Genomic DNA, 14,549 nt, shown 5'->3' with positions numbered 1-14,549 from the left:
TATAAGCCAAGTGCTACGGGAGCATTACAGACGAGGATTAATTCCACCTGACTGGACAGGTGAAGGCACCAGAAAAGTGTTACCATGGGAGCTGGGTCTTATAACTATCAAAAGGCAGAACTGGGGATCCCCAGGCAGACACACTGAGGCAGCAAAGTGCAGACTGTTGGGATTAGAGCAGGGAGTATGGGGAGGGGGTGCAGGGGTGGGTAACAGCAAGAGATAAGAAGAAAGGCAGGACTGTGACAGATGGTGGATGGTCCAGAATGCCGCACAAGAAGTCTGGACTCTAGAAAGTTGGCAGCCAGGTCTTCTAAACCGTGAGTAAACTGATCAGATCTGTGCTCAGGGCAATGCCTAATGCTATTCCTGTCCCCAAGAACCACAGTTAATTCATTCACCGGAGAAAAGCTTATTTGAATGCAGGCTTTTACCTTGTGAGGACTATGAACCCTATCAGCTGTTCCTCACACTTCTGGGTGAAGAAGGACGTCCCAGTTCTGTGGCAGAGATCAGTCATGAATTCCAGAACAGTCTCATTCCGGAGGACTTTATAACTCACATCAGCACTAAACAGTAGTCTGCTCTCAAACTGTGACACCGAAAAGGCAAATCCAGGCCAAAGGGACAATCTGAAAGGAAGAGAAAAATTTTAAATGTTATACCAGAAAAACAATAAACATTTTTTAAATGGTGGCTTTACATTCTAATTACGTAGATTTTTATCAATTTTTTTAGTCTGATTTATTCCATTTGCTAACTAAAAACTTAGTTTTTAAACATTCATCCTTTAAACATAAATTGAAAATGTTATTTGATTGTGGTGATATATGCACAACTATGTGATGATACTGTGAGCCACTGACTATGTACTTCGGATGGTTTGTATGGTATGTGACTACATCTCAATAAAATAAAAACAACACCATAGATTCTTTAAACACATATTCAGCATAAAATACATTCCTGTAGAGCAGGGTTTCTCGGCCTCATCACTACTGATATTTTGAACAGGATAATTCTTTGTTGGGGGCTATCCTCTGCATTGTAGAATGTTTAGCGGCATCCCTAGCTGTTAATGACTAGCGCAAGTAGCAGACCTCTAACTGAGACCACCAAAAATGTCTCCAGACATTGCCAAACTCCCTGCGGGACAAAATCGCCTTTGGCTGAGAACTACAGCAGTAGGATGAAAATGCTGATGGAGTGATCTGACTCAGCATGAAAACATGTAGGTTCAAAAAAGCACACCCATGCAAAAGTGAAGACAGTGGGCAGGCTTAACAAGGAGATTAAGAAATAAGTGATATCACGTACTCTTTTTTTTTTTTTTAATTCATTTTTATTGAGATATATTCACATACCATGCAGTCATACAAAACAAAGCATACATTCAATTGTTTATAATACCATTATATAGTTGTGCATTCATCACCAAAATTAATTTTTGACATTTTCATTACCACACACACAAAAATAATAAGAATAAAAATTAAAGTGAAAAAGAACAATTAAAGTAAAAAAGTATTTTGTTGAGAATTTTTGCATCTATATTCATTAGGGAGATTGGCCAGTAGTTTTCCTTTTTTGTAGCATCTTTGCCTGGTTTTGGTATTAGATTGATGTTAGCTTCATAAAATGAGTTAGGTAGTGTTCCATTTTCTTCAATGTTTTGAAAGAGTTTAAGTTCTTTTTGGGAAGTTTGGTAGAATTCCCCTGTGAAGCCATCTGGCCCTGGGCATCTATTTGCAGGAAGCTTTTTGATGACTGATTGGATACCCCCGCCCACGACTGGCTGGCCGAGGTCCTCCGTCTCCCCTCTGGTCAGTCCAGGTTGTTCATGTTTCCAGGAAATTGCCCATCTCCTCTACTTTATACAGTTTACCGGCATACAGTTGTTCATAGTATCCTATTTTTTTTTTTTCCCTTATCTTCATTTTATTGAGATATATTCACATACCACGCAGTCATACAAAACAAATATCACGTACTCTTATACAACAGAATTGTAGTCTTTTCCTTTCCACATTTATGAATGTCATAGTCTGAAAAGCCTAAATAAGAGATTAAAGAAATGGCATGAAAGAATAGACAGTCCCCTTCCCCATACTGTCGACACACCCCTTTCAATATGAACAAGTTAGGGTGCTCATTGCCTAGACACCCCTGAAGACGGAGAAAGAGATTAAGTGAGAGGAAGGGGTAGCAACAAGCAAAGTAAGATTTAACAAAGGTCTATGAATAGTGAAACTTTATATAATTATATATATATATTTTTTTGGATGCTGGGGTGTTGGAATGGCTAGAAGGAGGTAAATGACATGGTGGAACTGTAACCTATGACATCCTTTGAAATCTGCTCTATAGCTACCAGTTGAATTGTGCTTTGAAAATCTTCACCTTTGAAACTGTAGAACTGTAACCATAGCAATATTTGAAATTACCTATATAACTGCTTATTGAGCTGTACATCAAAAGTTAACACCTTTCTGTATGTATATTATATTTCACAATAATGGAAATAGCTGAAGTTGTAGAAAGAAAGAAATAAAGAAAAGGAAAGAAAGAAAAGGAAAGAAAGGAAAGGAAAGGAAGGAAGGAAGGAAGGAAGGAAGGAAGGAAGGGTAGACAAAAACTTTTGTTAATCATTCCATTTTATAATTTTGTAGAATTGAGTCACTGCAACACCGAGCCAAGCTCGGGAAGATCCTATATGCTGTACATGGACTCCAGCTCAGCACAAGGCTGGAACTCTGAGAGTTTCTAATCCAGGTGGAATGATAAGGGACAGGGACAAGGAGACCTTGCCGAAACATGGACCCACCTGGTGTACAGAAACCCAGTCATTTTTCCTCTACCTGGCCAAAAGCTAAAGATGCTGACATGACCCCCATTTTTTATCGTTTTATGCACTTCTCCCTTTGTTGCCTCTGTCTTTAGATGGACCACAGACTTTGGAGAGCTGAGTAACAAGCTGTTCGAGACATGACTGACCTACTTCCCTGTTTGGGTGAAAATCCTGCAAGCATTCATTCTGGTACTATCTTCCATCAGTGTAGTTAGGTTGGCTTCTCTGCCCGACATCTGCATAACAGATGATTTCATAACCACCTCCCTAGATGTGCTAAATTCCTTTCAGCAGTGAAATGGAACACTATGTGTCATAACATAATATGGTTTATTGTGCTTTCATTATTACTTATCATACACAGAAGATTCAGTTTCTGAATTCCTCCTAGGATTTATGATAATGATATAGCCCTCTAATATAAGAAAGCAGACTGTTGGCTTCACATTCACATTCACCATTCTATAAAAAACTTGAAAATTAAAAAAATCCATTACATTTCATACTACAGAGTCTCCCATAGGAAGCATAATGGTATAATACTGCACTGTAAATTACGTTACTCACAGTATAACAATTTCCAAGTAACAAAAAATATAAATAAACCTACTTGTGCTGGGGAATTTCCACTGGCTCTGAAGGATTATAGAAGTTCCGTCCAATCTGGTACATGGACAACCTTTTTAAGATCCTGCAAGGACAGTTTTTTGAATCTTTGGTGAATATCATCAGTGACAGCGTAATTCTAAATGTATACCCACGCTGAAAATATTGGTAAAAATATATAAAGTATACAACAATCATTCTCACAGCACTGGAAGGTTTCAATTCCAAATGTACATTCTTCGTACTTCAGATCGACACAACTGAAATTCTTTCATCTGTCTTGGTTTAACTGCAAAGCTAAATTGGTAGACACTTACCAGTTAAGACCCTGGACGGGTGAGGGAGGCCATGTCTGAAGTCCTTTCAGCCTCTTCCCTATTTTGAGATGAAGAGTCTGTTTCTAATTAGGCTTCCTGGACTCCCCAGCGGCTACCAAACAACATGGCTGCCTCTTCAGCAACTAATCCTGGTCACCTTGGCAAAGTGCAACATCCCTGACAGGAGACCATCCCATGCGTGTGGGAAAAGTAGGGAGTTTCAAGTCAGAAAATGGGGGTTCCAACTATGTGATGTGGGTAGGATACCAAACCTCACTGAACCTCAGCGTCCTCATCTGTAAAATGAGGATGTTAGTGCTTGCGCCTCACAATGCTCTAGTGAGCTCAAAGAAGATAAAACAGCTTTGTAAGTGAAAAGCACCTTCTCAATGTTAACTGATTTTAAACAGTTCCTTCTCAGGAAGGAATGTGCAAGAATGGCTTCTGAAGAGCCATCATACAGCACCGAACTGAGGCCCAGATACCATCAAAGGACACGCAGCAAGATTTCTGACTAGAATTAGTCAACGGCATGCTTGTGGCAGGGGCAAGTTTCCTTATGTGCCCTACTCAGCAAACCCCAAAAGGTCCCTGTCCTCATCCTCTCCAGAGGCCACTGTTTAGTGAAGGGCTCTCCTCTAGGGTTCTGACACATGACCTCAATGACCCACGTCAGGAGCCTGTGAAACAGCAGCTCTTAAGCTTTAGAGTCATTGGGGAAACTTGCTAAAAATGTAGATTTTCCAGGCCCCATCCAAGAAAGTCTGATTTCCTGGGTCTGGTGAGGAGCCGGGGATCTGCATTTCATCACATTCCACCCTGCACCCCCAAGATAACTTTGACACAAGTGATCCTTGAACCAGTCTGAGGAAACACTGGAAAGCTTAGCTTCAACCTTCCCTCTGCCCTATGTGAAAATGTGGGGAAGGGAAACGGCTGAGAGAGGGAGGGAAGGCAGAGAGAAGAGGGCAATGTCCTTTTACATCCAAAAGCAATGAGCTAGGAGAAAAATAAATCCTTTTGTTTACTAACTCAAACATACTGAACTTTAAATCTGGGATGGGGAGAGAACAGAAAAAGGGAAAAAAAAGAAAAAGGCACCCCTGATTCCAGTGAAATGGCACAGGCCTTGAGTTCTCTGTCTCAACTTGAATGAATACTGGATAATGGTGATTTGCACAGTTAAAGACTATGATGGTCTGCATTGCACATAACTGCACGAGTACATACAGTGCTCTTGTGGTATTAAGAGGAAAAATTACCCTGAAGTTGGTAGTACTGATGGCACATTCTATACAAAATGGTTGATCATTTTAACACCAAGGCTCTATACTTAAAGCTACCATTAGCCTAAATTAAATTCACATTTAAAGGAACCTACTTTTTGAAGATGATATTGAAAACCTGGATGCACACAGGGGAAGATTTCGGCAGCTCCCTTGTCAGAGTGATAGTAATCTTTACAGTCTCACCTCTTTGAGTCTCACTTGACAGTTCTGTGACCTGGCAAAAGAAGTATTTGATATGTGATCTACAGAATGCGTGTGCAGAATGTAGATACTATAAAGTCATTGCAATTTAATATACATTAACAGAAACAAGATTGCAGGTGTTGGTGTGTGCTTAATAACTAATCGTTACAATAAGTTTAGAGGATTTTTCTTGTTGGAATCTTGCTAATCCTAGAAACTGAACAAATCTCTCTTCTCTCTAACTTCTTAAGGGAGAATCAAAGCTGGAGTCATGGTTAGAAGACTTGATTAAAAGAGAATTCAGAGCAGTGGTTCTTGACCTTGGGGATGGAGATGGAGGTCACAAATTACTTTGAGAATCTGATGAAAGTTACAGACACTCTTCCCCCCAAATTTCACTTATGTATATACCACAACAATGTATATTATGCACCCATTTTTGGGGGGGGATTGTTCAAGGACCCCCAGAAGCCTGATGGTGGAGGATCCCCCCTCCCCTTCTGGGTTAAAAGGATTCCAGAGCAGAGCCTCTCAAAGTTTGTTCATAAAATAGGAAAGCAGAGAAAAGGAGAGGAGGAAAGCAAAGGAGAGAACAGGAGAAGAAAGTGTTGGGGGAGAGAGGAGGAAATCACCAAGTCAGAACAGATAGGAAATCTGACTTTATTATTTATTTTTGAAAAGTCCAGAGAAAGCCCTAGGATTCTTACAAACTGGAACAATGTTCTAGCAATATAATGAATGCATGAATCAGTTTCTATTCCAGCTCCCCATCTAAATTTCAAGTTCCTTGGAAGAGACAGGGCTCCGAACAGGAGTTTTGAAATAAATATTCAATGATCTGGGATTTTCCCAAAGGGTACGGAATTAAAAGAGATCAGTTAATTAGGAAGGACTGATTTATTTTTTCTGCTCCTACTTCCTATAGTTTAAATGTAACTTTAAGCGCTTTCAGGTTGAACCTAGAATGTATGGCAGGAAAGGGTACTGACATGGGAACTAACAAAGTGGTTCCTCTACAGGGGATGAAATATTTCATGGAGATGATTTGTTGCTTCTGATAAACTGTACAGAATTCAGAGGCGGCTGCTGCAGGAAGAGCTTATCTTCTCAACATCCAGGGGAAAGAGAGCAGGCAGGAGAGGTGTGGGGTCTCAACTGCCCCAAGGATGGTGGGAGGCTCAAGAAAAACAACAAAGGGTGTGCTGGGATGAGGGGAGCTGAGGACAGGGGTGGCAGCAGATGGTCTCAGCCCAGGATCTGTATTCCTAAAAGCCAGGTGAGCATCCCCCCAAGTGCCACCTAAGATCAAACTTATCAGCTCCCTTGGGGGGCGTCCCCCATCAAACACCAACTCTGCCTCTGCTGCCTATGTCTGTTATTTTATTTGCCACCCTCTGCTCTCCGGGTTGCTAACCTCACAGCAAACGTTAACTTCTCCTCGATCCACTCTCTAATCGGCTGATAGGTCTCAGAGCACTGACATCAGTGATGCCTCTATGGCTATTATTTAACACGGAGCAAGAATTGGAATCAGACAGACCCCAGCCCTCTGCGTCTTGCAGCTAGTGTGATCTGGAGCAAGTTACTTAAACTCTTGAATATCTTTCCCCATTGCTAAACTGGGACTGAGTCCAACTTAAGTCACTGGGTTGTGAAGATTTAATGAGATAATGCAGAGGAAGCACTTAGCACGGGCCTGTGATCAAGAAGGTTAAAAAAAAAAAGGCAGCGGTTTGTTCCTTTGTTCAAGCCATTTTACATCCGGCCCAAATGGTTCCAGTGGAAGTTTATTAATCTTCCCACCTCCCCCTGCAAAACATTTAATAGGATATGATCAGAGTAACTAAGTTGACACTACTCTGATGAATACTCCTTTTCAAGAGCTTCAGTGGCCCAGAGAAAAAAGAGTCCCCCAATTCCTCCATATTTAAATTCTTCCCTCACTGAACCCCAGCCTCTGTCTGGAGCCACAACTTCCGCTCTCTTCTGGCTAAACATGAACTATCACAAGTTTCGAAAATGTGCCCCCTCACTTCCTATCATTGCTCCTTTGCTCCCTCTGGTCCTTCTGCCTAGGAACCCCACCCCCAGCCCCCATCCTGCCTCCCCATCACCCTCTCCACTGATCCAAATCCTACCCCAGAGACTAATTATCACTCCCTCCATGAAGTGTCTGTCCCTTAACCCTCACTGGAAATCATCATTCCTTTCATCAAACTCTGTATGGAAAACTTGGGCAAGTTACTTGACCTCTCTGCACCCCCAGGGTGATGCGAGGATTAAAATGAGAGCATGCCTGTAAGGGCCTGGCAGAGTGGGCTTCCCAAAAATGTTATCTGGTAAGATCGTGGTAGCAATGGCGGCAGCACCTGCTCATGGGACATAAACCACAGTTCTGTTCAACTCGAGAGAGATGTGCTACAGCTGGAAGACAGCGGAAGGCCAGGTGCAGATGAACAGGACTTTCTGAGCCACACTATTTGGGAGCAGAATGAATTAAAGTGTGAAGGGGCTCTTTCAACTAAAATAAGCATCCTAGGAAGTGTGTAGGGAACGGATAGTCATGCAGGATTAAGCCTGGGGCAAATATTAAAATCAGAATAAAACAGTGAGAATAGCAATAGCTTCTTAGAACAATAGCTTCCTTAGCAATAGCTTCTTCATTGCCAGTGGGTGGCAGTTCATATGATGATAAAGAATAGGACAGCACTTGTATCTGGGAAATAAAACCAGCAGATCTGATTTGTCAGTTTTAACAGTCTATTTACTCATCTGCCCCCTCATTAGACTCCATGCCCAACAACAAGAAGGTGCTTGGCATGTGGTACACACTCATTTTTAATGAGAAATGAGTAATATTAATTTATTTCTAGCATCTGTAGAGTAAAATGTCTCCCCGTTGCTTAGGTACAATTGAAATAAACTGGACCACTGATGTGGGGTATATAACTTTAACATACCTAAATTTCTAAACTAGTACTACATGTTTCTGTAAGTATAAGATAATCTTTAATGATAACAATATATTTGAAATATATAATTTTAGTATGAGGCCATATTAGCATGTTGTCAACATCTGGTGGTCACAGGAGAAAATACTGAGGGATCAATAAGGACTTATGGAGAATAAAAATGTTTTAAATTTACAGATCCAGATTTTCCAAGTTCTTGAATTTAAGCATATGGTGTAATGTTAAAGTTTCAGATTCAGACGAAATAATCACACAAGTAGCTCCTATAAATCTCAGGGTCTCATAAAAGGATGAAAGCCCCAAGAGTGCTCAGAAAAGCATTTCTTGAGTAAATTAAAAAAGATTTTCCTGAAGTTTAGAACTTTAAATTTGTGCTATCGATACCCTCCCATTCAAAATGCTGAACTAAAGGATTACACTTTCCAAGGGATATAAGCATAAAGTTTTAATACAATGCCTTGCTTTAATTTTCCTACAGAAACTGTTTCTTGTTGCAATTTTAATTTTGTTTTAGAACAAAGCATATGATTAAAACATCAATTTCAATATATTTTAAGACTGAAAATGTTAGAATTGTACAAAAATGGGTAAAATGGGTAAAGAATACAAAACATACAATTACTATTTCCAATAGGCACGCCATTAAAAAAAACTGTTAAAATTGATATTGGCAACTCATATTTCATAAACTGGAATATATGAAGATGGAACAAGTCATGCAAGAAACAGCAGTTTTAGAATCAGTGATTGATGTAGAGTTGTTTCGACAGAGAGGTGCAACTGTGCGGAAGCAAATAAATCAGAGTAAGATAAAAGCACCGAAGCCATAGGCTAAAAGATGTTCTTAAAGTCTTGCTTATCTGGGGAAAGTAGGATATCTATTTCAAGGACTCTGTCTCAAATAAAGTAGTTGAAAAAGTAGTGTTTGTAATACAGCTCTTACTTTTGAAATGCTAGACCATCAGCTTCTTAATTAAGAAATCAATTACTCGTGAGGTCTTAATTAGGAAGTCTTTTAGCTCTCAGCCAAGGGAATGGTTTCCAGGAAAGGAGTAAGTGAAATACTCATTCCAACTGCCATGGAAATCAACTAACTTTTAAAATATACATAAATTATAAACATATGTGTATAATATACATATACCCACATAATAAAAAATTAATCATATCATACCTTTTCTTCTAGCTTTTGTGAGAGAAAAAGGATGACACCATCAAATGCTTTTGCTTTGTTGGAAAGTTTACTATGACTATAAAGCAAAGTGATTCTCAGCCTTCTAGATGCTAAATCTGGAATAAATGTCACATGATACTGGTATAGCTGCCAATCCTGGGGCAAATCTAAATTAAAGAGATTCGTGACCAGTTTCACAGGTATTCCACTGGAACCTAAAGAAAACAAATTAAAAAATTTTTTTTTACAAAAACCACACCATGTTAACATTACATTGTTAAAAAGCCTGTATTTGCATATGCACAGTAGTAGTTATAAAGGATTCTTGTTCAACAATGCAAAACAAGCTCTACAAACTGCAGTCTGATAACCTTACAGAGTCCTGAAAGCACACCACTGGGAATTAAAAAGAGATCGGGTATGAAGCAAGAATTCATAAGAGCCTGAGAGCAGCCACTGACATTCTGGGAGACCCTGGAAGAAGAGAAGCATCTGGTTCAACTACCCCAGGACTCATAAAGCTTGCCTTCTAGCTCTGATTCTCTGCAATACAAATAGCTCGAACGATATTTTGAGATGCTGCTCTGATTATAAAGAAACTGCCCAGTTCTTACCATGAATGTCATCCCTCAACCTCTTGTATATCCAGATAATCAACTAATTACCCATGCTTCTGAAAATTCTAAAAATTTTCCACCAGCAGGTAGATGGTTATCCATGTCCTGGAGAAGGCCCTCTGAGATCAAGGGGAGGGCTGGAAAGAGAAGAAGGCATTATATCTTTCCTGTATGGAAACAGAGGGGTCCTCTGGGCTTCTATTTTCAGCAGGCACATGGAAGCCATGCATGCTTCCAGGAATCCCATTTCATTACAGAATTTTTTTATTCACATCTTAAAAGTCTACAGTTGGAAATCAGCATTGGGTCAGTTTCAGGACGGTGTACTCTCCGCTCTGGGACAGAATCTAGGAGGGCCCAAAGGAGGTCCTTTTCGTCTCTCCTCATAGAGAATCAAACAGTTTTTGTCTTCTAGGAAAGAATTTTATCAAATTGGCACAAATTTGCTTTTCTCATGAAGGAAGTAGAATCATGAGCTCCCAAGGTGGTGAGGGGAAAAAAGTATCATGTGTGACATATAGACCAATGGAAACGAACTGAGAGTTCAGAAACAGACACTTGCAACCATGGCCAATTGATTTTTGACAAAAGTGGCAAGTCCACTCAATGGGGAAAGAATAGTTCTTGGACAAATGGTGCTTGGAAAGCTGTTATAACCAAATGCAAAAGAATGAAAATGTGTCCTCACCTCATGCCATATACAAAAAATTAACTCAAAATGGATCATCAGCCTAAATATAAGAGCTAAAACTACAAAACTCTTAGACAAAAACATAGGGAAATATCTTAAGACTTTGTATTAGTCAATGGGTTCTTAGACTTTACACCAAGAGCACAAGTAACAAAATTAAAAATAGATAAATTAGATTTCATTAAAATTAAAAACTTCTATACCTCAAAGGACTTTATCATGAAAGTAGAAACACAATCTACAAAATGAGAGAAAATATTTGGAAACCACATATCTGATAAGGGTTTAGTATCTCAAATATATGAAGAACTGCTACAATTCAACAACAAAAAAGACACAATTTAAAAACGGGCAAAACACTCAAACAGACATTTCTCCAAAGATATACAAATGACCAATAAGCATATGAAAGATGTGCAACATCACTAGCCATTAGGGAAATGCAAATCAAAACTAAAATGAGATACACACTTCACACCCACTAGAACAGTGACCATAAAAAAACAGTCACTGTTATAGTCACTGTTCCAGTGGGTGTTCTTTTTTTTATGACCCAGTAGTCTCATTTTCTGGGTACAAACCCAAAAGAATTGAAAGAAGGGACTTGAACAGATGTTTGTGCACCCATGTTCACAATTATTCACAATTGTCAAAAGATGGAAACAACCTAAGTGTCCATCCACAGATGAATGAATAAACTAAATGTGGTATATACACACAATGGAATATTATTCAGCTTTATAAAAAGAACAAAGTTCTGATACATGCTACAATGTGAATGAACCGTGAGGACATCATGTTGAGTGAATTAATCCAGACACAAAAGAACAGATATTGTGTGATTTCACTTATATGACATAATTATAATATGCAAATTTATAGAGCCAGAAATTAGAACACAGATTATCAGGGGCTGGAGTGGGAGGAGGAAATAAAGATTTAATGCTAATTGGTACAGAATTTCTGTTGGGGGAGGGGGAGGGATAGAAAAGTTTTGGTAACAGATGATGTTGATGGTACACAACATTGTGAATATAATTACCACCACTGAATTGTATATTTGAATGTGGTTAAAAGGGGATGTGGTTAAAAGGAATGTCATGAAATTAAGTGGGTTGAACCAGCATTTTTAATGAAAGTTTAGGTGGTATATAGGTTATCAGAATAAAAATTTTAAAAAACCATACCTGTAAAAAACGAATGGTGAACCGCAAAGTGCTAACAATAGGGAAAACTGTGCATGTGAGGAGGTTGGTATGTGGGAATTCTGCACTTCCTGCCTGATTTTTGTGTAAACCTGCAACTTCTCCTAAAAAAAAAAAAGGATCTTATGCGCTTTGGCATTTTTCCAGCCCTGACCTGTGGTATATGTCTGACAGGAGCAAGCAATCATTATGCTATGTTAATTTTTTTTGTTTGTTTCTTGTTTTTTTTTGTTTTTGTTGTTGTTGAATTTTATTTTGAAATAAATTCAAACTTACAGGAACAGTTGCAAAAACAATACAAACTCCATACACAGAACTCCAGCATACCCTGACCCCCCTCCCCCGATACCCTGATCCACCCACTTTAACATCCTGTCACGCCACCATTTCTCTATCCCTCCATCCCTCCCTATCACCCATCATCTATTGCTCTGTCTTCTGAGCATATGAGAGCAAGCTGCACACATCCTTGAACAAACAATATAATTCACATATACATTTCCCGTGATGCTATGTTAATTTAAGAAAAGCTTTCCTTTTTGTTCCCAGATCCTGAAAATATAGCAAGTTTTTTCAGTTGTTCATATTAATAGACAAAGAGAAGTCATGCTAGACAGAATCTGTCAGACCTTACAGATAACCTACACCGGTGGTTTCAAACTGCAGCTGTGGCCCGTTAAGTGCTGCAGTCGTGAAATTAAGTGGGTTGAACCAGCATTTTCAATGAAAGACTAGAATACGATAAAGGGGACTAGAGTGCCTTGCCTATAGTTAAGGGTAAGCATTGTTTCATGAAGCTTCTGTTTCAATTGTATGTATGTGTGTATACGTCTATGTCTGTGTGTGCTGAATGATAATATATCTATTTCTGACACTGCTGCATGGTTTAAAAAGTCTGAAAAACACTGATCTTAACTTTGCAGAGGGAGTCACAAAGCCTTTTGAGAATCCAATTAAAACAATACACCTATTATCCAGAAAATGCACATTCCTACAACCCTCCGTGCAATTTCAGGGGTGAGCCTGAACTTGAGATTAAGAATTCCCCAAAGAGGCCATTAGTATTCCCCATGTAGGAAAAGGATTGGGAAAGAGATGAAACATCCTTTTTGATCCTCACCCTAGGTGTAAGGAGAAATTCCTTTCCACAAGTGAGATGAAGTTTGGGAGAAAACTTTATTATTTCTATTAATGAAAGAAAAAAATTAAGGCTAAAAGAGATAAAATGCCTAGACCATACCTTGAGCACAGCAGATGTTCAATAAACATCCATTAAGCGCTTTGAAGATAACCTGCCTATTTTAGATCTAAAAGTTAAAAATCCTTAAGCAAGATTTCATGACATTAAAAAAATAAGTAACATGAAGACTGGGTACCTGTTTTACAATCTCTCACATGTGTCAATTTCCCTCTGGTACAGATACTCAAATCCAGGAAGTCTCGTCTGATTTTCCCACCTCTTTCCGTGAAAGTATATTCAGCATCACCAGAAGACAGGTCGTCTTTATCTAAAATAGGAAGAGAACCCAGCAATATGTCATATTTTGTTCTAGCAATATTATTTACAACTACTAGACCAACAATGTATCTCTAAGCAAAACTCTTTTTTTTTTTTTTGATAAAACTTGCCCACATTGCTGAAAATAAAATCTTGACGATATAGAAATCTTCAGACTAACAATTAAAAACTGTGAAGGAAGCATGAAATGTTTTGTTAGAAACAGAAGATCCTGAGTTAGTTGTACATCCTATAAAACTGTGGACTGGCCTGATTTTCTTCTTGGCCAAGAAGAAGGCTCTGTCTCCCTATGTCCCGTTCCATGTCCATTTAGGGAGGGCAGCTCTCCCTCCTACAGCTTCTGTGTAACACCCTCAAGAGTTACAGATGAGGAATGTCACACCTACTTCTGCACAGAGAAGGGCTAAATTTCTCATTTCCCCAACGAAAGGAGGAGAGTTTGTCCAGAGCACTGCCATCAGTTTTGATGCTAGATCATATCCCTTGAGAAAGAAAGCCAGTGTTTTGCCTCGAAGCATATCATTTATCGTTAGCTCCTAGAATATATGAAATTAAAATATTCTGAGTGAATATTTTCTGTTTAAACTGGGTACAAGGAGGTGGTGATTTTTTGGATACATAATTGGCACTCTGAAGATAACTTAAAAGTAGAGAATTTTACTGCAAAATAATATGACTAGTAGTTTGGCAAAACTCTGGAGACTCCAACTTGACCACTGTCCTTTGATATATTACATGCAACGACCCCAAATGGTACTGCCACTTGCTCAGAACTGCTTTCTCAGTGGAGTCTGAGTATCCCAGGAAAATCATATCCCTTATCAAATTTTTAAAAATTATATTATCCTCACAAGCTTATCCATATCATTCACTGCTCTTGATTTCAAAAGATGCTGGGCTGTTTCTGAAAATTTAATCTCCCCTCAAAGAATGAAGGGTGTCTACATAGCATTTGGTATTCACAGGAATGTGCAGCAGATGTGGAAGGGAATTCCCACAGAGAAGCTGAAATAATGTTTGAATGGTGACAACAGTGCTGGCCCTAAGGCACTGCCTCTCAGAGTGGGTCTTCGGTGGAGACGACATTTACTCCTGTGAGTTCAAATTACAGACGCTACTTGAGCATGG

The 14,549-nt window shown here is 39.2% G+C and overlaps 1 protein-coding gene across 1 annotated transcript in view; it reads right to left on the bottom strand.

Annotated features, from left to right (window-relative positions):
* Positions 1-14,549, bottom strand: part of PIWIL4 (piwi like RNA-mediated gene silencing 4) — a 51,429-nt gene that overhangs the window by 34,958 nt on the left and 1,922 nt on the right. The window contains exons 3-7 of the mRNA XM_037840023.1: positions 13,279-13,404; positions 9,390-9,604; positions 5,153-5,274; positions 3,459-3,539; positions 435-632 (exon numbers count right to left, since the gene is read on the bottom strand). Coding sequence (XP_037695951.1) covers positions 435-632; positions 3,459-3,539; positions 5,153-5,274; positions 9,390-9,604; positions 13,279-13,404 — 742 coding nt within the window. The remainder of the gene's footprint in view (positions 1-434; positions 633-3,458; positions 3,540-5,152; positions 5,275-9,389; positions 9,605-13,278; positions 13,405-14,549) is intronic.

This window comes from Choloepus didactylus, chromosome 6 (assembly GCF_015220235.1).
Source record: "Choloepus didactylus isolate mChoDid1 chromosome 6, mChoDid1.pri, whole genome shotgun sequence".
Taxonomy (NCBI): Eukaryota; Metazoa; Chordata; class Mammalia; order Pilosa; family Megalonychidae; genus Choloepus; species Choloepus didactylus.
This window is presented reverse-complemented; position numbering and strand designations above follow the sequence as displayed.